The sequence below is a fragment of the Erpetoichthys calabaricus genome, chromosome 18 (genome assembly GCF_900747795.2).
Source record: "Erpetoichthys calabaricus chromosome 18, fErpCal1.3, whole genome shotgun sequence".
NCBI lineage: Eukaryota > Metazoa > Chordata > Cladistia > Polypteriformes > Polypteridae > Erpetoichthys > Erpetoichthys calabaricus.
In genome coordinates this window covers 49,733,698-49,758,013 of record NC_041411.2, presented here as the reverse complement: position 1 = coordinate 49,758,013, position 24,316 = coordinate 49,733,698, and the positions used below count along the sequence as shown (strand labels likewise).

The window sequence follows — 24,316 nt, the reverse complement described above, 5'->3', positions numbered from 1 at the left end:
GAAGAGCCAAGATGTACATGCAGTTATGGGAAAGCATGTGAGTGCGTCCCGTGTTAATAGGTGCCCCCTAGCAGCACGTGTTATTGATGGAGTACAAACAGGTGCAAGGGGGTGTGGGGCGAGGGGTGGGTGGGTGGAGGGAGAGGGTGTGTTATGGACAAGATATCAACTGAAATCAAACAATGAGCTCCATCGAGATATGAGTGGCGGCGGCTCCGATTGCTGTGCGACTGCGGGGGGGGGGGCGGGGAGGGGGGAGCGGGCTGCGGCCAGGTCTCCCCCACCAACCCGCCCCTCCCCGAGCCCAAGCAGATGGCGGCAGCGGAATGAGGCCGAGTGTTGTGATTGGTGGAGAAAAAGACAACAGAAGACAGGTGATGCTGTAATGAACATTTATAATGACTTTAAAAAAAAATGAGTTAATATATATATTTATATATTAGCACTAAAATGCCGACTTCACTGGGAATTCACAGGTCAAAAACACAAGTTACTTTACAAACACAGGCTACAGAAACATTGAAATATTCAAGTTAATGAAGTGGGTCCAAAAACAAGAATTCACCTTTCCAGTCATTCCCTTTTTTTCTTTATTAATATTATATAATGTTAAAATAAATAGGTCACGGAGTGGGGCCAGGCGCATAAAAAGAAGTGGCTCTTCAGGCACCTGCCATCCCACCCAGTGGCTCTCCTTTTGGCACGGCAGCTCTGAGCTGCAGGTGAAGAGGCGCAATTCAGGCTTATGCACCTTAAACCCCATACCCCCCTCCCCACCACCACCAACCCTCCTCCTCCTCCCACCTCCCTACTGCCAGCGCTCACCAGTCTGGGTGCCACAGCTCAGGAGGTACCAGCAACTGCAGACCTGAGCCCGGGGTGGAGGGGATATCTTAGGAGTTAGGTGGGTCAAGGAATGCAGGGCCTTCCCTTTTATGCTGCTGGCCCCTTTCTTTTTAACACCGTCTTCTTACAGTTCAACAAAAACAGAAAATATTTACAGTGGAGATAATGAAAGGGTGGCAGGAGCTGTCGGCCGTTTGGTGGGCTCTTTATCTCTTTTTTTTTAAATAGATATCTGTCTCTCTCTCTCTGTCTGAATTGTCCCAATGTAAAATAAAAGTAAATTAAAATTGCACAGTCTCAAAGAAGCTTTGATATGGAATGGAGGTTAAAATCCAAACAGGGTTTGATGGACACAGAAGTGGAAAGGCTGAGAAAAGTTCATGAGGGGGTGAAAAGTTCAAAAGTTCAGAAGACAAGCTGGCTGGACTGGCTGCCTGGCGGGCGCCCGATCTCCTCCCAGCCTGCTTTTGGCTAAACGACACATTCCATGGAAAGAAAATGGAGAAGATTGGGGTGCAGCCTGAGATGCACCTGACATTTTACAGCTCACAATCAATGGAGGTCCTGAAGGTTGAAGAAATGAAAAGACACCGAAAAGAAAAAGCGGTGGTGGGAGAGGACGGCACCCCCCCCCTGCCCCCCAGCTGGGAGTCTCAGTCAGAGTGATGGAGAACATGCTGACTTCATGGGTGCTTCCAATGGATGTCCGACACACACTAGAACTCAAAAAGTCTGAAATGGTACTGCTTAGTTTGGCACTTGGGAGGAAGAGGAGAAAGGAAGGTTGTGCGGGGAGGGGGTGGGGGGGTGGTGGTGAGGCAGGGTGGCGTCACAAGGAGAGTAAACAAGATACACATGAATGGCGGCTTGTTATATCACTCAGGGTTAGGAAGAGCAGCCAAAAGAAACGTGACATGACAGATGCAGCCTGACTTTGCTGGTGCTGGATGGGAACCTGCGCAGTGCTGAGCCGCCTGGCCTCCTACGGAGATGCATCTGAACTCCTTTGCGCACTTGCCGATACACTCTCAGACTTTCTCGGCAGCACCTGACTCACAGGCTACACACACCGGGATCAAGCAGATGCCTCAAAGAGCCACATGAAACCCTGCTCAAGCGTCCCTGAGTGGATGGGAAGGGAGGAATGGGGGAGTGGTGGTGCGTGTGGTGGTGGTGGTGGGGAGAGGGGATTAATGTGTACCTCAGCCAAAGCTCTACCACCCCTTCCCCCATCACCCAAATTCTAAGAGAGACACTAGCGCAGGTGCGGCGGGCGACACCTTGGACTTCGAAAGCTCGTTTTGGCCTTGAAGGAAATGATGCAGGGTGGGGGGGAAGAGGGCACAAAAAGTCATTAAAAGTGCTCTGCCTTCGTTGTCATGCAAAGATAACGAGACACTTGCAGGTTGTCACCCACTCGACATGCAATACAGACGTGCAAAAAGAGAACAGCGAGCTGCACAAGACACACGTTCCAAAGTCTAAAAGTGCGTCGCCCTACGCATGCCAGGCTACATCAGAGGGACGGAGCCGAGCAGCCCAGGCTCTCGCTTTTTCCGTCTCTCCAGCTTCCTGCATTCTTCTGTAGTTTACAAAGTCTTTTTTGTCCAATAGCTGCAGAGTTTAATTATAAATATTGTTCATTTGGCACTTTCACATTATTTTACAACGCAGGTATGTCTTTAGAAGCTGCAGAAATCTGTTTTGGCACAACTTTATTATTATTATTGTTATTATTAAATATATTTTCTTTTCCAACTTGCTGGTTTGCAAGACCGATATGTCTCATAAGAGTAGCAGCATTTCGGTAAACCTTCTCTGAGGCATCAGAGACACACAGTGCAACGTGCCGCCATATTGCTTCCAGTGTTTCACATTTCTTTTTGTATTATTATTTATTTATTTTTTGTCTCTAATAAGCAACACAAAGCAGCGTGGCGGCCATCACAGCGCCCAGCTTCTTCTGCCTGCAGGACCTCCTTTATATGCCTCCCCCCAATCCTTGTTCTGCTCATTTCTCTGTTATCCACCTGGGAGCAGGGGCTCATCGATCGTGAATGTGAACATGGACTGCGTCCAGGCTCACAAGCGAGGGGAACTGGCATGGGTGCCTTCTTACTTTAAATAAGAGTGGTGGCGTCCGAGATGCTAGCCAGAGATAAAACAGCTAGCTAAACCTGACTTTGAAGATTACAGCTTTCCCTGGGCACTCGAACTAAGCTCATCTTGACTTGGACCAGATATTCCAGGGATGCCATTGCTAATTGCTATGTCCCTCTCAAATACTTGTGACTTTGGCCGGGAGACCTTTACATAGCCAGACCAATATTTGCTACACTGTTCTACTACACACATCCTTTGCCCTGATGCGTTTGTTTAAGTCAGGGTACCCTGCTAAATCTAGCCTTTTAAATTTCATGTCCAAATTTAGCTTAGTTAGAACACTTCCTCCAAGCGACTCCTTGGCCAAATGTGGTTGTCACAGGTCTTTCAGCAAATGCCACTAAGGGTCTGAAGCTGAATTTACAAATTAGTGAGATATGCACTTAAAATTTAGAAACAATTCTCTTTGATAAAATTAAATAAAGTATCTTTTGTTCATAAGATCTCCTAATATGTTTTTGGGTAACTGGGCTAAAGCTGAAGACCCAGATTGCTTAGTCAAGATGAGGACTAATTTTAGGCAACGCCAGGTTGACTGTCGATTCAGCATTGCTACAAAGTGCCTGTAAACCCATCATATTTAGGGTTACGCCAGTGTGTTCCAATTTATGAAGGACCTCAAGACAGGACATGGCCAGTTAAACCCGTATTGCACAGGTTATATAAACCCGTATCTAGATTTACTACAGAACGGCCAGTCAGACTTTCAGGTTATAAGTTCCTTAGAGTTAGTTTAGTCCTTAGAACGTTTAGTCACATACAGGCCTGTAAAATACCAGCTAAACCAGACTTGGCTAGCTTGACCCAGTTAACCTTTAAAGGTGCTATTTGGACATTATGTAGTCAGGATGAGACCAGTTACACCCAGTTTGGCCAAAGCAAGGTCCATCACATCCTCCTTAGGTAGAATAAGTCCTGATGGACTCATCTTAGCAAGGATGACCATGGATAGTCCTCCTTTAACCAGAATGAGGTTGTATGTATAAGACTTGTTTCATCGATGTAGTTTAACTTGCACAATACTGACTTTTGCTTGTTTGTTTTTTTCCCCCAGTGAGCTATTACAGTGTTGTATAAATGGCACTATAGACTGGGATACTGTACATTTCTGTTTTGTTTAATTCTAAATATGACTGTCCTGTCTTTATTGGGATTTTAGTATTCCTGGTTCTGCTCAAGATCAAATTAGGACCTAACCTCTGCCACGCAGATTCGGCCTACAACTGGATATACCAGATGTGACCAGTTCAGACAGGCAGAAGTGTATGAATTCAGCCCACAACTGCCTCCCCATCTCTTGCTACATTTCAAAGCTGATTACACTGCTGCTGCTGCACTTGGCTCCTGGATCACTGCCACAGGAGAAGCATGAAGCCATTTGAGACGCTGAAATGGGGTCAGAACAAAGCAGCTAATCGGAATACATAATATGGACGGATGAGTGAGATACCCTGTGACCCCAGCATTTTCAAGGGGGCTATACATGCCTAGTAAGCACAGCACTCACCATGGCTCAGGTGACCCACTATACAAAGAGTCTAGGCTCTCCTACTCTTGTCAATACAAAGACAGCACTTCGTCCAAAATACCATGGCCCACTGTCATGAGCTAGGACAGCCAAACAGGGACATAGGAACTGGGACTTTTTTTGGAAAGAACGCTCTGAGCTTACGTATGTGCAACGTGAAGAAGTAGGCAGAACATGATGCCTCTTCAAGCACAGAGGGAGGGACAGGTGGTTCACAACATTGTGCCCTAACAATGGTTATGTGTTAGAATTGACTCTGTTATAGAACCTCATGCTGGGGTCAACACAGGGTTCTTTTTTGGACGTGTGGCTCAGTGCAAGCAGCTTTGAACATGTATGGTGCAAGCAGTGGAGAGAAGGACCAACCTTTGGTGGTAGCGCATGACGGCCACCACACCCCTCTCCTGGGGCTGAATGTCACCTGTAATAGCAGAAAGTGAAAGTGACTTACAGAAAACTATTTCCATAAACCAGTAGGGAGTCGCACAAAAGAGCAGGCACAAGTGCTGAATCCAGGGCCCCTTGGCACCCAGCAGTGGGAGGGGGCACCACATCCTGCAAGCTACAGAAGAGAGGAGGGGTGGGGCAACGTCCAAAAGAAGAGGGCCCAGTCAGTCCTTGGGACATGAGGGCGAGCTTGGAGGCGGAGCTCGGGGTGGGGGCCTGTGGAGTAAAAATCCTATGTACATATAGACATTTGCTGCCTGCCTTGGTTGTTGAGGGGATCGTCCGCTCATTAAAATACTAAAGTGTGAGGCTAACCGCCCGCTGGTCAGCCTCCATTTCTTATTTATTCCCCACCCCAGCACTGCTGGCTTTAGCCTACTTTTTGCGGGTTTGTGGCCCGCACACCCTGCTCATATGTGATCCTCTGGCTGATGAGATACTGGGCAGCTTGGGTGGCAGCAGGTGAACCGGTGATGGTTACTTTACGGTTCCGGGTGCCAGGAATAAACTCGCCCTTTTTGGAGATCTGAATGCGGGCTCCTGTTAACTCCTGATATTCCACCAATGTCTTCCCACCTTTGCCCAGAATGGCACCCACCAGGTTTTCTGGAACAGCAATTTCTACCACATCTTTTGCCCCTTCTGCCAACTTCTCTGTAGCGAGGAGGGAGCTGGTCATCAAGGGGGAGGTGGCGCTGAGGTAGCCATTGGTCGCTCCAGTGGCAGCTGCCAAAGAGCCCAGGGTGAATCCGCCCAAAGCACCTGCATGTGGTCCAGCACTGGCAGAGGCATCGCTGGCGTAAGATGCCAAAAGATTGGCAGCAGCAGCCGCTGCAGGGTTGGCACTTGCTGCCACCGCAGCCAGAACTCCAGAGGCAGCAGCCGGGTTGAGGCCTAGGCCCAGAGAGTTGGTATTGTATCCGTAGCTTGCCAAAGTGTTGAGAGCTGAGGTGATAGCCAGAAGATCATTCCCTGAAAAGCTGGACATGGCTGTAGGGAAGGCACCCACACCAGCGAGACTAGCCTGCCCTAGGAGGCTAGAAGCAGTAGCGGCAGCGGCAGCAGCAGCAGGCAGCACTTCAGCAGAGTTGGCATAGGGGGAACCGGTGGGATTGGAATTGGCCACGGGGCCGGAAATGTTGGAGTAGCTGATATTCAGACAACTGCTGCTCTGAGGGTCCTCCTGGATCTTCTGTACAATGATCTCTACAGCTTTTCGGTTCTGTTCAGGCTCTCCACTGATGGTGACTACTCTCTCCTGCAGATTGATGCCCTCAGGCTTCTGGGATAGCTGCACCCATGCACCAGACTGCTCCATGATGGCCTTGACTGTGGCACCGCCCTTGCCGATAATCAGACCTGCAGTGCTGTTAGGAACGATGAGTTTAGCCTGCAGGAAGAAGAAAACATGGGTCAGATCTGGTAGCTGGATGCCCAAGTTTATCACTGTGAGGATAACGAGAAGGAGAACATGAGAAAGGAGCAAGAAAGGAAAATTAATTCATTTTTTCTTTCACATCCAAACTGCTCACTAGCAGATATAACTCTCAAAATTGGTTACAGATGTCAACTGCTACACCCAGGAAGAAACTCAGAAAGCTGGACAAGCTAGATGGCACTTCTTTGAAAAGCCGTTTTGTAAAAACAGCGCCCACCATGGTTCTGGTGACTAACCAGAGGACATTAGGTTTGGCTAAAATATGTCCCATGCTGCTGAGCAATTGGAATTTTGGAAGAAATATGTAATATGAAGGCAACTCTTTGATATTATTAGCAAGTCCACTTGGAGAAGGTTGTGCATTCGACTGCCTGAGACTCTAGTACTGAATACAAGAGTTAATATGTCCCAGTCACGAGTGATCTGTCTGGTGAGAAGGGTGGATGTTTTATTTTAGGCACTGTCTACTGCTTGAAGCCCTCATCCAAGTGAGGCCTTGTCTTCATGTCTCAACTGCCATTCCTCAAAAAAAAGGCAGCTGCACATCTAGTGATCTTCTCCGAAGGAAGCGGACCGTCCCCACTGTTCAAGCCACACTTCCTCCAGAGACCCCAAGCAGACGGCTGCATCTGGTGCCATCTGAAAGGAGGGCAGGAGCGGAGCGCCTCATGGCAGGTGCGATACAGGGTTTAAGCGCCAGAAAAGAAGCAGCGGCAGCCGCGTCTGTGCACTCTGAATCACTGGATACAAAAGAGTCGTCCATAAAAGCACCCGCTCCCGGGGGTCCGCGTTACCATGGAAATGCAGCCTCAGCATTCAAAAGAGACTCAAAGCGACAACACATCCCCCACTAAAGAAAGAAGGGGGAAGGGAAAGAAATGAGTGCACAAGAGACTGGGAAGTGAGAGAAATGAGGAGAAGGAAGATAGATGGGATGAAATGAAAGAGAGGGGAAGAGGGAGAAAATGCAGGAGATGAGCAAATATAAAGAACGAGCCCAGCAGTCAACTGCTAAGGTAAGAAAAATATTGAGACAGTTTTTAGTGAGCAGCACAGAGCACATTTACAGTAATAAAGCTCATCACACATGCTGTTCAATTCAATTCAGTTTCATTCAATCTCTTTCTGCTTGATGCAGTACAAAGTAATGGAGCCTATCAACTATGGACGAGATGTACTTCTATTACGAACCCCAGTGCTGGACAGATTTAGACAGATTTAAGACTGCTGGACACATATTTACAAAGGTCACACTTGCATCATTCTTCTTCACATCAGCTATGCAACCCGCTTATTATTTACTTATTATTATTTGGCTGACGCTTTTATCCAAGGCGACTTACAATATTTGAGACACCATTTCTTTTGTTTTTCCAGGTGAAGTGACTTCAGGGTCACACAGCGTCAGTAGCAGGATTTTAACCTACAACCTCTGGGTCTGAAGTCCAAACCCTTAATCACTACATTGCACTACCTGGCTACAGAAGGGACTTGTTTTAAAGTACTGCCACTCATTCCACTCCAGCTTATACTGAACATCTCTGCCATGTTTGCACGTAACAGTCGTGATCACTTAAGATTTAAGAGTTCATTAAGAGTTCATTCAGACCAACGCAGCCCATCAATTCTTATTCATCTAGTGAGTCCGTGTTAATGTTATGCCAGGATTTCAAGGTCCCCAAGATGTTAATTTGAAACACATTGCTATGCACCTTGTTCCACTTGATAACAATTCTCTGCGGGAGGAAACATTTTTTTAATATTTGTGTGAATTCTACTGCTAAGCAACGGATGTCCTTGTGGAAGAATTTATTTTAAAAAAACTGCTGATATCAATTTATTTTATTCTTATCATAGTTATGAACACTTTAGGCTGAAATGATTCAACCCTTTTACTCTTTTGTTGTCAGTCACACCTCAATAAGTCAGGGAGATGTTCTTTGGATCTTCTCTAGAAATATGTATGATGCCAATCCTGCAATATGTAGATCAAGATGGCGCCCTAGAGGAAATCAGCATAGCCCTTCTAGGGTTCTTCTACATACACCAGAATCTATAGTATAACTTGACTTCTTATACCATACCATGCCATTTTCTAAACCTGGTTAATCCTGAGCAGGGTTGTGGAGTGAATTCCAGCAAGCATAGGGCGCAAAGCAGGAACAATCCCTGGAGAGGGCACCAGTCCATGGCAGGGCCCAGCTTCTTGTTTGCTTTCATTTTTAGTCATAAACAATGACAGATCAGAACAGTGTCATAATTATAAGTTAGATCTGATTTAAAAGAGGGTTGGAGTATATAAATACACACAGCTCTCTTGTTAGTTTCAGAAAAGTAAAAAGAAGAACAATCGTATCTCCATGGGCCTGTACTTCTCCACCTACAATTTTGATCGATAAAAGTTATCCATCCATTCTTTTTCTATATTTATTTTGTGTGAAACAAAAGTAGGTGTGCTAGAGCCTTTCAACTGAGCAATCATCACCAGGCTAACTCACACCGTGGATGGGATACCAGGCCATTTTGCACATATCCATACCAGGTCTAGCAGCAAATAAAGGTGGCGCTCAAGAAGACCCTCCAGTTGGAGGCAGTCAACAGCATACTCCTCATGAAAGTCGGTCAAGTAATGTGACATACCCAGTGACTTTCTCAAACTAGTCCATGACTTGACCAGATAAAATTAAATTCAGTCTTTATTTATAGGACTGGGTCCTGTGTCCATGACAGCTGACAACCAAGGCATAGAATGCACCAATGAGGAATAATGTATGCAGGTGTTTTGGACCACAGAAACAGAAATCTGTCTGTCTGATATCTCATAGTTTATATACCATGACAAAATGGAAAAAAAGGTCAAAGATTGTGACTGGAAGTGCCATAGCTGTTAACCCTTTGTACAGCTTTGGCTCCCATCAGGCAACACATTATTGACATTCAGAAAAAGAGACGAGCACGACTATACTGGAAGGTTAGCATGTAGTTGTTAAATTTGACAAGCTCAGTGATTTCCACTAATTTAAACTGACAAGGTTGAGCAATGAGATCAGCAACTGCAGTTGGCAAGCCTGACATACCCCACAAATAGAAGTCCCCTAATGTGATATCGGCTTTAGTTGTCAGCAAAACAAACGGGCTTGAGGGACTAAATGGTCTTCTTTTGTTTGTTAAATTTCTTGTAGCAATTATATTGGAATGAAGATGTACTGCCTTGCGTCCTATGCTTGCTGGGATAGGCTCCAGCCCCCCATGACCCTGCTCAGGATTAAGCGTGCCTAGAAAATGGTATAACATGGATAAAAACATCCTTAACTGGTAATACTCAAAAGAAATAAATGTACACACAGTGGTGTTAAACAAGAATGCATGGCCATTAAGATTTATTGACCTTCACTTGGTCATCATTACATCCTAATAGTACATATCATCAGATAATTGTATCATAATGACTTCATTAAACAAATATACCCAATTCTCAAAGACTGTGTGAAAAAGTAAGTGCACCCTCATTTCGATCACTTCACTTAAAAGAAGAGTTAGAATCAGGTAAACCATAACCTGTGCAAATGATCTGCCGGTTTTCAGGGACAGATGCCAAAAGTTTGGTCTTGGAAGTGATAAACCATCACATCCAGATCAAAAAAATCTAAAATGTTGCTGAAGAGTCTGGAAAGGATTACAAAGTCCTCACTAACGTACAGAAATACGCATTTTTCCATATGAAGGATTGTAATCTAGAAATGGAGAAACAAAGAAAAGTTGGCTGATTTCCTTTTTAATCATAAGAGAAAGAACAATGACTGTTGTTATAAAGTTGATCAACAGAGGTTACATTTGTCAACTGTAAGGACTTGGTGAGCTAAAATAATATGTAGAAATATATCGACCCATAAAATCTCGAAGCAGTGACCTGCTTTTTATCTGAATGCCTTAAACAAACGCATAGCTTTAGGCTGTCTCTCATTTCTTGTTATGCTGATAAGTACTCTTGCCACTACCCTTCTGGTCACCTTTTTTATTCTGTTTCTCTTTCATTCTCATTCTCACCTACTTCTTATCCTACAGACCAGCTGACTTCTATGGCCTTGTCATTCCCCACCCACACACTACGGACTGAGGCAGACAGCGTGACATAGAAGTTAAGGAGCTGGACTGTATGTATGTCTACTAGGACTAGGTGTTTTAATCCCTTTGTAATCAGGACAGCATTGATTTCTTAGGTAGGACTGGAGGTGTCCTCATGGGTTTTCATCTGGCAGTGTTACTGCCTCTAGTACAACACATCATCAGTTGTATACCCCGGGGTCATTGGGTGTTTCGGCCTTTATCACAATACACCCCTCGCCCGAGGACAGCCCACCACAGGCTGATCAGACCTGGGTGTGTGCCGCACTGGAGGCTCCATGAGCAGCCCATATTGTCTCATTCCGCTTCAGCCACAACCAATGGCTGCTTCTTATGGCGGGGTATCTGCCAGCTCCTTTATGATCTTCTGCTGAGCTTGCCCACTGATTCCTACTTCTTCAGTAGCCTCGTGGTGGAACTAGCTACGAAACCCCTGAAGCCCACCTCCACTGGATGCACAGACACTTTCCAGCCACGGTCCTCCGCTTCATCTGCCAAGTTTGTATATCGCAGCTTTTTTCTTTCAAATGCCTTATCGATGGATTCCTCCCATGGGACTGTCAGCAGGTCTGGTCGCAGGTTTGTTATTGCGATTTCAGGTGGGAATGTGAGTCTTTGATTTAGATCCACTTGCATTTCCCAGTCTCGGGCTGCATTCAGTGGACATGAGACTAGAGACGCTCTTTTGGCCGGCTGCTTCTCCCCCTCACGGACAAAAGATGTTTGTTGCGGAGAGCCAGTCTCAGCCTCCAAGGGTATGGCGTTATTGGTTACCCCTCTTAATCTCCAGTGCAGCTGCCAAGCTTCTCAACACTTGGTTGTGGCACCAGGTGTATCTACCTTGGGTAACGCTCATCTTGCAACCCACCAAAATGTGTTTAAGAGTTGCTGGGCAGCACACTGGAGACAGGCCGGATCCTCTCCAAACCAAAGATGCAAGTTTGTTGGAGAGGGCAGGACATCATATGTGGCTCTGATGGTAAAACTCAGCATATTGGACTCCATGTTCCACAGCTCACTCCATGTGATCTTTCTCTTCTCCACACCATCCCACTTCATCCAGCGGCCTTGCTTGGCTTGGGACACAGCCCTAGCACACCTGCCCACTTCCTCCTGGTGGCGCACCTCCTCTATCACCAGGCGTTGCCGTTCTAACGGGTTAGCCTTCTGCCATTTGGGTGTTGTACGCATGCCTAGGCCCCCCTCTGCTGGTTTGGACTTGTCCCACTATGTCCCGATGTCTCAGGGCAGCCTTTGCCTGTGCCACTGCTGCTCCTGGCCTCCACCTCCTCCCTGTTACCAAGGTGGGAGCAGCACCTCTGACCAAGGGATCCCTGGATTCCGTGAGGGTTATTTCAAGCCTTGCTTTGTAGCATTTGTACTCTTCTACCAGGCTTGATATTGGAAGAGAGAGCGCTCCATTGCCATATAGGCCTATGCTACTGAGGCATCTGGGTAATCCAAGCCACTTCCACACCTGCACATTCACCAGTCTCTCCAGCTGCTTGGCATGAGATAGGGTGACCTCATAAGGTCACACGTTTACTTACCGACTCTCACTTTTCAAAACTTCCAATGTTTGAAATGTAAGAGCACGTTAACAACTGACGTGTCAGAGTACATGCAAAAATGTTAGTGACTGTTTATCAGGAAATGCATTACACGATATGCAAAATTGTGATATGTTCTATTTGGCGTATTACTGTATATTCCTGGGCCTAGACACCATGAAGAATACTATTAAATATAATATGTTGCTTGTGGTGGTTCCACGTGCATCACAGCATAATAAAAGAACAAGGCACATTTCTCCATGTTTGTCAGATAGCCTCCACCAAGAGCAATAATCTTTTAGTCCCAGATGCACTCATACTGACTTCTAAGGAGCACACACAAAACTTAATGGTGGAAGATGGTTTGCCTGCCACTAAGCCTCCAACACTTTGAAAACCCTCTCTAAAATCATCTCCTGACCACTGCTGAGTTCTACTGCATGCCTGAACTGGTGTTCTCAACATTTCCCTGGTTGGAGCAAAATTTAAAACCTGTATGTCATTCTTTCAGCCAACATGTATAATGGTGAGCCAAGCGGCTACCTGAGGATAACAGCCACAGTCCTTCCTATTATCACACATGCAAGTCTCTGGCGTCTCTTTAAATATGGGGAAGGATTTTGATGTTACAGCAGTTTGCTTTACAGAGATGGACAACTGTCTGGAAGGCTGCTGACATCACTTCCTCATCAAACAACTTAAGTCCCATCACTTCCACTTTCTCTGTTAGTTAAACACCATGACATCTCCAGTCTTTGTCATTCAAGAATTAGCTTCTGACCAGAACAGAAGTCCTCAGAAGAGCTTTACTGTCTAAGGAAGAGCCTTACCACATTATCGCTGACATATTTTCATTTGAAAACCATTTATTTTTCCAACTTGTTTGTGACTTTAAACAGGGTCACCCCTGGTGCCCCAATCCTTCTTTCCGTGTTGTTCTATTTCACATCATCCAAGTCTCTACCTGCACTGTGGCTTTTAGAACAGAAATTAGTTTGATATTTATAATTTATTTTCAATATTATCTAAATCCCATTCTGGATTAACAGCCCAAGAGGAAGAGGCACAAGGCAGAGGTGCACTTGAAATGGGATGCTACTATTTTTAAGGTGTGTATACACTGATTACTATAAATATCCTAAAAGGGTGAGGCAACTTTACTAATGAAACGTCATCCTGAAGGACTGTTTACACAGGAGGGTCCAGCTTCCCCACTGATGATTTCCATTACAGGAAATAAGAGACAGAGGTTTTCCAACAGTGACCTGCTTTTGCACAACTGAAATAATCCATAAAAAAGCCCCCACGCGGCCAACCCCACCCTCTCACTAGGCCCTAACAGAGCTTACCATACCCCTCGATGGAAGACTGATTTATCTTTTGTGTTTTCCTCTTTCTCACAGGAAATAAATCCTCCCAGATAAACAGCTACAGGCCTGACTTCCTTCCAGCTGCAGACAGACCTCCACTTGACAACAGCTCTTTGTGATCGGCTACATTCTTTTCCTGCACACCTCAGGATATCACTGTGCTCTGCACACAGCTCGATCCTTGCACAGATGGATGCTATGATACCCATTTCTTCTAGTTAATACCACATTTATACTTCAATTCTCAGAACCATTCTAGTCCAAGCCATGCTAAAGTGAAAGAAAACCAAGCCTTCCAAGGAAGATCCAAATAGACAAGACAAGGAACCATTGAAAAGAAAAAGATACCAAACGATGCCAAGGATGATGAAAAATGTTTCAAATGACAACACTATCAGCGGATGCAAAATTCCCAAGTCTTAGGAACAACAAAAATGTCCAGATATAGCAGGAAGTAGAGGTCACTGGAAAATGTAAAGATAAGCAACACTGCAGAGTCTGATGAAGACATCTGGGGTCAATAGTAGTAGCTGACATCATAAAATACAGTGAGTGTCCCAGAGCTACCAGACTCTAAAAGCTGTAAGGCCAACATCAGTTGCAGTAGACTGCAAGGATCTTACAAAAGATTTTTGAATCCAAATTTCAGAGTTAGGGTGGCACAGTGAGTAGTGCTGCTGCCACCTAGATCTGGCATACTGGCTGCTTGCAAATTTCTATCAAATCTGCATAGATTTTTCACCCAGGTATTCGATTTTCTACCCCCGTCCCACAGACATGGTCCTTAGGTTAAATGGAAACTCTAAATTGACCTTAACACTACCCTAAACTCTATTGATAACTCTATTATTTTTTCAATGTTTCAATGGATACTTGAATGGGACCACCTAGTTATTGCCAATATTTCCATCAGGCTGGGTAGAAGAGCATTTCTTTTCTTCCTACCTAGACTTTGCAGCAGACCAGTAAAAAAGATATATTGATGATTGTGTTAGTGGCTTGCCTCTGTTTTCCATGAGCCAGCTACAGGATTTTTATTAATGATTTTACTAGTTTCCATGCATCTCTCAGGTCAATGTTTCATACCATAAATTCTATGATTTTTAGATATTAGTCTTCTATCAGTTTTCCACCGTCTCTACAGCTCGTCCATCCTAGCATACTAAAAGACTATCTACCTCTTTCATAGTTCCTTAGACTCCACTGCCTCTGCTTCTTCGATAATGAAGCCTCCAGAGTGAGAGGAGTTTTCCTCATTGATAGAGGGAAACACTTCTCATAAAGTTGGACAAGGCCCTCAATCAAGCCAGGGTAGACCTCGTAACATCAACTCTAGGGGAATGGTCTGCCCATTACACCCCTACCAAACCTTATCTCTTCCCACGGTCATTAAACAGCATTTCTAAATTTTGCAGAATGATCTTTCTACAGAAGCCTTTTTTTCCTAACCCTCCTTTGATCTTCTTCTTCCATCTACCACCTAGACCCATTCATTGACAGAGCTTCATGTTATATCTCACCCCTTTACCAAACAGTCATTCTAGCGACTCAAAGTTCACTCTGCCAACCCCATCCTTGCCCTCACATTTGGTTGCAGCTATCCACAATTCTCCCTCTAATGAGCACAGCATCCATGCTACTACCAGTCTGCAGGCATGCCCTTTGTCACTGAACTCAGACTGTTGCACTCACCTTCTGCCACCTCTTGTTGGTACCCGCAGAACGATTCGAAGTCCGTAGTGCCTCCCCCACCCCTAGCTGCAGCGGGATGTGATCGACTCTGTTCTCTATGAGGACTCTCTTCTTCACATTCACAGCACAGCTACTTTCCTTTCTGTGTCTCCCTTCCCTATATTTCATTTCTCCATTCAGCTAGCTTTAGTAGTTCTTAATCACGATAACCTTCACTAGTTCTTCCAGTCTCTTCTCCTGGTCTAACCACCTCAGGCTCCTTCTAAACTATTGCAGGTGCAAATTTCTTAATTATGCCCCAAGTAGTGTCAATGGGGAAACTGGCCAAACCGATCACATCTTCATGTGAATGTGAATATGCCAATTTAAATACCCAAGTGACACACAGCTAAGCTGCTGCACGTACCCACACCCACCTGAGCCTGAGCACACTGTTTATTTAAAAATGGACCCTTATGAGCCTCATCACACTGGGTTTACATATTTCTCAAGGTCTTAATGACTGACTGATTTTTTAATCTCTCCCTTCATCTTCTTTAATGGCAGCTTTTTCATACCTGCTCTCACCTTTTCTCCTTTTCTCTTTTAATCTGCCTTTACTTTATTCCTTTCCTTCCCCTCCTATACATTTTACCTCTTTTTTAACGGCTTTACAGCTAAAAAGTTGTGGTCATTTATCTACTTTTCTTTTAGAGCATAACTAACAACCTTTAACCATTTTTTTAATTATAAATTGGTTCATGCCTTGTACAGTACAGTGCTTGGTTAGGGCTCTGATACTACATCTCTCTAAAACAGATTAACAGGATAGTAAGGAATGTATATGTTATGTGTATCATTCGGGTCTGTGCATTAGGGTCCACTGAGGTTCTGGATTCTGAGGTTGTCTGGATTTCTCTGTCTCTGAGTTAGTGAACCCAAAATCAAAGAAAAGGTATTCTCACTGAAATGCTGACATCATCTGAGCCAGACAAAGGTTTCCAAAAACTGTACAACATTGATATTATTTTTCACCTTAATTACTGAAATATACTATTGTACATACTCTTTAAGCTGCATTACTTCCCTTCAGGTTTTTCAGACTGGATCAATACGCTGCCTGTGCAGCAAGGTGACCTTTACTTGTAAATTGATGGATGACTACAGTAAAAGATATACAATATTACTGCTGGCTGCTGAGTCCCAGGGGAAAAAGAAGAAGGGAGGAGGGAACCCACCCATGCCTCTGTTCTCTGCTGATACATTGGTTCACTTAGGATGGAGGTGTGTTTTGGGCCTTCCCCTATTTGCTGCCACACCTCCTTCCCTGTTCAGCAAGGAGAAGCCTGGTGGCTTCCAGCTTCAGAGCTGTTTCCAACACGAGCAGGAACAACATGATGCTGAGCCAGGGTTTTTGGTGGGAACAAAGGTTACAGGGAACCAAATTATGTCACGTCTATTTATTCAAAGAGATTACAGATCAATTTGATGCTGTAAAAAAAAGTGGACCTTGGCCGATGTGTTAAAAGGTGCTAAATTAAAGTGAAGACATTAATAGGAATTTCAGATTAGTCATAGAATCCTGCAAAATAATGTCTCCCCCTGAGGAGAGTTGGGAATTGGAGAAGGTTTTGCCTTCGACCAGGTTGGGACAGTGAATGAGAGACTACTTGTTTTTCTACGAGGACACATAGGTGGGAGGGGGGGTGGTGGCTGCCACAATCTGGTTTCTAGAGAGGGGGGGGGGGGGGGGGTTGGTGGTAAGCTTGCCTTGGTGGGGGAAAAATGAACTATGGCGAGTAGTCTCAGGGGGGGGGCAAAGCTTGCCTGAATGCAAGGCTAGAAACAGCTGTCCTAATGAGGATTACTGGGGCAGGGGCACTGAGCTCCATTTTTATCTTTACTTTAAAGTGTAAAAATGAATAGATTTCAGATTTTCAGATACAAATCTGAAAGAAGAAATGATGTGTTGACTCCTTATGACGTTTCCATTAAGTACTAAAACAAATAAATGCCAATGCCAGTGAGAAATGAGCCGTGGCAGTGCAGACATTAAGTCCTGATCAATGAAGTGTAATCAGCTGCTGGCCAGTGGTGATGATCTCCGACAGGGCAGGAAGCGAAATCATTTAATTGTCTAATTGAGCCTCACCATTGCCCCCTGGGGATCGCAAACGGGGTAGCGCTGGCCCACATAAGAGGGGGAGCACACCACTGAAGATACATGAAGACATTCTGACTGTGACCTCTCACCTGTCACTGGCTGTACTCCGCCAAGCAACACACAGTTGGCGGCCCTCCATAGACTGCAGTTGTGCATCCTCGGGGCTCGTTTGTCATGGGACATAACAACAGAAGCCAGATATAAACAAATCAAAATGATCTTTTGAAAGGTGGAGATGTCTATATTTTGCTCCGCAAAAAGCCACTCACTCCTCTGTTTTCATTAAAAAATACACCTCGTAGGTTACCCCTACTATTCTTCTCTTCCTGCATCAGTGTCTGTAAAACTGAACTTACTTGTTTGATGCGGTCAGGGTTGACTGTGGTTTGTGGCTGCAGGATGCTGACTGGCTCAGTTTTCTGTGCACTCTGAGGCATCTCGCGCACTTTCTCTGCAATGAAGTTATGGACATTGTTGAGAGCTTCCACAGTTCCCTGGATAAGACATACCCGCGTCCGTTGTTTCCTGCAGAGAGAAAGGCAGAGACTTTTACCATCGACAATGGGTAGCACTCATCAAAGCAGTAGACTTTTGGTGTGATGTTTAGCATAGCCTGAACACCAAAAATAAGGTAATTTCAGAAATGGCAAGAAAATAAAAGTCCCTGTTTTGGATACATAGACAACTTACTTGTTATGCCTTGACCACAAATGAGCTCTGCCTTGCTAGAGAGAAACTGGGATAACAGATAAGGACAACAGATATCAGAGCTGGTGCTCAAGCAGAGTGATCAAGCTGCTAGAAAGGCACAATTGTGCCACATACTGCTCATAGACTGATACTCTGCCTTCAGGTTTAGATAAAGTCAGGTATTTGTGATGAAAAATTATGGTGTCTAGTTATGGTCATCAAGGTAATCCAACAGATAGTTGTCTCCTTATAAAGGGTTTTCATATAACAGTCCATACTTTTAGGTCATGTGCTGCCCTTGTTGCTAGGTGCCACACAAACATTAATGAAGAAAGCTTAAAAACATCTCAAAGACAAGCCCTTACCACATACAAAACCTTCCTAAACTCCCAAGCAACATGACAGATAATTTTCACATATGATATGAGGAAATGAAAAGGTACATTAGGGACTAAGTAGGGGGTCAGGGCCTCAATCACAAACTGGCATTGCAGAGGTTGGACGAGAAGAAATTCTTGCTCCCAGTCAGTGTTTTATAAGAAGCAGGTGGCAAATCATGCCATTTTTTTTGTTTGTCTACACGTATACAACCTGCTGCAGGGTCGTGATGACCTAGTTTCTGTATGGGAGTGCACAAGAGCTGTTAGAACATATTGTTAGGGGCCAAAGCCCTGGTTATATGTTTATCAGGCATTCTCTCTCATAAACATATAATCTGAAATGTTATAAGGTCTGGAATGATAAAATAATCTAAAAAGGATTCTTTACCATTTTATTAATTGATATTACCCAAAATTAGTGAAAATGTAGAAGCTTAAAATAACTTATCTACTTCTAGGAAGATTTTACTAATATGAAGTCAACTCCTTGGTGTGTGGAAATTATAAAATATGAAGAATTAGGAAAGGGATTGTTATGAACATGTGAAAGAAAGAAAAAGAAGTCAACAAAAACATGTAATTTAACACTGACCCTTCTAGCAGGTTAATAAATCTGCTGTATATACAGTGAAACGTGCTAACTTTGCATTCTCCCCAAGTTCAGTAAAGACTGAGATGACTCTAGAAATGATGGCTGCACACAAATACATGACCAAAGCTTAACCTTGAGGCTGTGGACTACAGGGTGAGTTTCTACTATCTTATGGTTAATGCCTTTGATATAAATTCTATTTCTGGGGATCACAGAGTAAGTCTCTGAGATCCCAAGGGTAGTGCCTAGTGCCTCACCATAATAGATAGGGAAACCGTGCTAAAAGTGTGAGTCCATGACATCTCGAGATCAGTGTTTTGGACCACAGGGTGAGTTTCTATCATCTTAGGGTTAATGCCATTGATGCAAGTTCTGTTTCTCACCGTAGCAGCTAGGGAGCCTGTGCTAAAAATCAACAGGTGACTCTATGACATCTAGGAATCAATGCTTTGAACCACAATGTGACTTTTTGTCATCTTAGGGTTAATGCCATTGATATAAATTCTACTTTTTGGGATCACAGAGTATAAGCCCAAACTGCCAAGGTTAGTGTCCGGCGCTTCACTATAACTGCTAGGGTACTTGTGCAAGCAATCATAGGTTGAGTCTATTACATCTCGGGATCAGTGCTTTGGACCACAGGGTGGGTTTCCTAACATGTTAGAGTTACAATGGATTTAAAACATACTCAGACAACTTCATTTTCTGCATTCTTAATTTGTTATAGATTTTATTTTAAATGTACAAATTTGATATTTTTGCCCTTTACCCAACACTCAATAAGCATAATTGCAAAATAAAAACACGTTTTCAGAATGTATTGCAAATTGCTTAAAACTCAAAAACTGAAATTTCTCCTTTATATAAGGACCACTAACGGCGCACTGCACGTTATACACTTGACTTGAGCATTCCTAGTTCTCATCCTCTTTCTCTGTATGTTTAGCATTCGTTTGCTCAGAGGTTGATGCGCTTGATGCTTGCTGAGCAGCTCTTCTTTTCTCCACCCTAGTGGCCCGCTTCTTCTCTTCTTTCGTCGGCATCTTTTCGCGTTAAAACTGATTAAGTTAGTGTTTGTGTTGCAATTACTTAGTACGTTTTTGTTCATTTTTCACTTAAGTCTTCAATCTGCCTCAAGAATGATTTAAGATATAAAGAGGTAGGGGAAGTGACAGCGAAGGTGGTAGTGAATGATAACAGTGCCAGTAAACATTCGCCGCACAGTCGCCCTGCTGGCCGCTGCCAAGAGTTGATTCTACAATAAAATAAAAATAAAAAGAGGAATAACCTTGGAGGTCACCACAAAAGTGGATAGTAGACGTCACGTAGTATATGTGTACCAAATTTCAGGTCAATAGGTCAAATGGTTTGCGACCGGGTTGGATAATGGATGGATGGATATATGCAATATTTGTAGTTATTTGTTTTTTTTTTACCAAGGTCTAATATTATTGACAGGCAGTGTCTTGTAGTGGTTAAAGCTTTGGAACTAGAACTTCAAACTTTGAGGTTGTGGGTTCTAATCCTTGTATTGACACTGCATGACCATGAGCAACTGACTTCTCCTGCCTGTACTCCAACTGGAAAAACAAAAATAGGGTATCCCATTGTATCTCAAATCTTATAAGTTACCTTGAAAAAAGGCGCCAGTCTAAAAATAAGTAATAATAATATTTTTTAGGTCACTGGAGCTGCTTACTCTTGTACATGCTATACACAATTGTTCATGAGTAAAACATTCGTGCTTTTCTAAGTGACTTGGCTTTTATTGATGGTCATTACAAAACGTAATATTAAAGGAAAATGGATTAGTTTGAATTGAAACAGGTAGTTAGAATAATGTGAAATTCGAGTATATATTATTATCATTACTCAATGTTTCTAATTTTCATTTTGTTTGTTGTTCACTCAAGTATGTCATTTTGTGTTTTTCGTCAGTTAAAGTTCTCAGATGCAAATGTATATGTAAAGAATATTGGAGGCCACAGGAGGGGTGCGGCATCTCCGTTCAAAGTAAGTAAGACTCACATGTAAATGTAAATGATTTCAGAGAACAGGGTGGGGGTCCCCTTTCAAAGTCTGTAGATGCGAATGGACTAATGTAAATTACAATAGAGTAGCTTGTGGGGGACTTTCACCATTCGTCCTGACCGGCCTTGGATCTGAGGACACCACTTCTGTGTCTACTTCTCTCTACTTCTAGAAAGCAATACCTATGCTCACAGCCATAATGCCAGGTACACACACTGTAGCTTTATAGTGCGTTTGATGATCATTAAGCTTTGCATCTTCACTGAGCTTCATCAAACCTTCTCCTTACATTTCATACCCCACCGTACACATCAAGTGTGATCACGTCTCATTCATCTTGTTAAGGACACAGCTCCTTTAGTCAACCATCCAAACTACTGATTAACGGTGCTGTCACGTGGCCTGTGAATCATTTCTTCTGCTCCATCCTTTGTTAACATAAAGAGCCTACTGTTAGCACAGGCAAAAGAGCATGTTTCGTTAGTATAATATCAGTAAATATCAACAAATAACAAATATATCGACAAATAAAAAAAACATTGGTCAGCTAAATGTCTTTTTTTCTATAACAACTCCAAACTTCAATCAAATTACTCAATGCATTTTTGAGTTTTTGGGTTATTATTAGTACTTGGAATTTATTATTAAATATTGATGTATTGACATATCCTTCCTTAGCAGAGGCCTACTGGGAAATAGTACTTTTATGATCAGTGAGTGACAGAGAGAGTTAGTCTGTCAAACTTTGGCATTATGTATATATATATCATCAGGGCAAGGTGATAAAAACCATTTCTAAAGCTTGAGTGTTCCAAAAATCACAGTGGCCTCAAAAATTGTTAAATGGGAAGATGTTTGGAACCACCATAGTTCTTCTTAGAGTTGGAGGTGACCAAGAACCCAATGCTCACTCTAACAGTGGTTCAAGAAGTACTCTTTTCTGAGATCAGGCCACTCTTGAGTAAAAAGACATATGACAGCTCGCTTGGGAGTTTTCAAAACAGCATTTAAAGGATTCTGAGAGCATTAGGAATGATTCACCAGTTTGATAAGACAAAAATTGAAGTCTTTGGGCAGAATTACAAGGACTATATCTGGTGAAGACCAGGCACTGCTTATCACCTGCCTAATACCACCCCTGCATGGTGGTGGCAGTATCATGCTATGGGGTGCTTCTCAGCCACAGGGGCAGGGAGACTGGTCAGAATTGTGGGAATGTATCCAAATACAGAGAGTTACTTGAAGAAAACCTGGTCCAGCTTGCACACAACCTCAGACTCGGGCAATGCTTCACCTATCAGCACTACATTGACCCCAAGCATAAAGCTAGGAAAGCACTTGGAATGGCTTTAGGAACAAGTCTCTGACAGTCCTTGAGTGGCCCAGCCAATGTCTAGACTTAAACCCCATAGAACAGGTGTGGAGAGTTTATAGACATTTCCAATCTCATCGAAGGGAGCTTAAGAGGATCGGTCAGCAAGAACTGGATAAACTGACCAAATCCAACCATGCAAAACTTGCAGAGACTTACCCAAGAAGACTTGATGCTGTAATTGTTGACAAATGGCTTCTACAAAGCACAGAATTAACAGACTGGAACATGTATATAAATTAGAGATTTCATTTCTGATTTTTTAATACATTTGCAAAGCTTTCTGAAAACCTGCTTCATTTTATCATTATGGGTTATGTGAATGTAGACTGATGGGTAAAAATGGCACATGTATCCTGTGCTTTAAATTAAAATGTGCAGAAAGTGAAGGGATCTGAATACTTTCTGAATCTACTGTAGTGCCACATAATTCTATTTGTGGGATCACAGAGAGCCTCCCAAGATCCCAATGGCCAAATCTTTCATTTTAATAGCTAGGGATCGAGTGCTAAGATTCAAAGGGGCAAGTCTATGACATCTAGGGAACAGTACTTTGGACCAGGAGGGTGTGGCTTTTACAGATCAGGCATTGGGTCTGGGGAAATATGCTGGTCAAGGGATTTCACCTTTAAGGTTGGTTTTCTGCAGTCACAATGTCCAGTGCTGGGGAATGTCCAAGCTGCTCTTTCTCTTTTAAATATTTTATACATAATTAAAAATACAACCATAAAGGCAACAAAATGTATATGTTAATTTCACTCCAAACTAGGCAGAGAGAGAGAGGTTGGGAGCATGTGCTGATTACAGCACGTTGTCACACCCACCGCACAGACGAACCACCCAGATTGGGACCCGAGAGCAGCTGTGCAATGAGTGACACCACAGCACCACACTGGAACAGTGTGAGGTTTTTTACAGTGGATGGAGTGCCAATCCTGCCACCAACTTCCAAGTTTTCACTGCAAGTTGGGAGGACCTGCTTGCAAGGTTGAAAGCAGGTTAACAGTCATACCCAGGACAAAGGAATTGCAGGGCTAAGGGCGTTGCTCAAGGGCCCAACGGAGCAGAGTCACTCTGGTGTTTATGGGAATCAAACCAGTAACCAGTATTGTGGGGGGGTGCAGATCCTAGCCTCAGAGCCCACCACTACGCCTGCAGATTAGATGTAGGGCAGACTAGAAGAAAACACGTAAATGAACAAACTGCTGTAGAATGATCTGGGCACAATTTACAAATGGGTTGATACATGGTAGGTAAATTTTAAGGTAATACAAGTAAATGCTGTTACATGATGAAAAGTAAAATATTAGGGTAACATTTATAAATGTGTGATTTATAGATGTAAACTACAGTATACAGACAAACAGGGATCCTCAGGGTCCACAACCAACCAGGACAGGAGTGTTTGAGATTCAACTATAGCTTTTTCCACATTTTCCTAAACCTTGAGGCTGGAAGTCTCTAACTTGCCTCATCTGTACATTCTCTGGGTCTACGGGAGCTGGGGTGGTGCTCATCAATTCATTAGTTCAAGCACATTTAATATCGTTAGCTGTAGTGGAGAAAGTCAATAGACTTTTACTTTTGGTGAGCGATGCTATGGAGCGCCGAGGCTATTAATATTACGAAACTGATGAGGTCTCTGGCCTCCCTCTCATTTGTAAGCTGCGGCAGCTGCTCTCTCAGGGGTCATCTTGGAAGAGAGAATACAGGATGCGGATTAATAAAGCGTGAGGTCGCTATGATTTGGCAGGAGGACACAAAGAGCTGCAAGAACAAACAGCCCAGCCAAATTTTTTCTACTGTTTACTTTGGACACCAATGTGATGAAGCAAACGGATTTGCTTGATGTCTAGCCTGCAGCCAGCGCTCAGGAGCTTACTTTCCCCCAGCCACTGTCCGCTCATTTCTGAGTATGATTATTTCTGTAAAGGGCACTAGAAAAC

General features: G+C 43.7%; 1 protein-coding gene across 1 annotated transcript in view; it reads right to left on the bottom strand.

The window, feature by feature from the left end:
• Positions 1–378: 378 nt before the first annotated feature.
• Positions 379–24,316, bottom strand: part of nova2 (NOVA alternative splicing regulator 2) — a 47,131-nt gene continuing 23,193 nt past the window's right edge. The window contains exons 3-4 of the mRNA XM_051921545.1: positions 17,662–17,830; positions 379–6,374 (exon numbers count right to left, since the gene is read on the bottom strand). Of these exons, the coding sequence (XP_051777505.1) occupies positions 5,355–6,374; positions 17,662–17,830 (1,189 nt within the window). The 3' untranslated portion in view covers positions 379–5,354. The remainder of the gene's footprint in view (positions 6,375–17,661; positions 17,831–24,316) is intronic.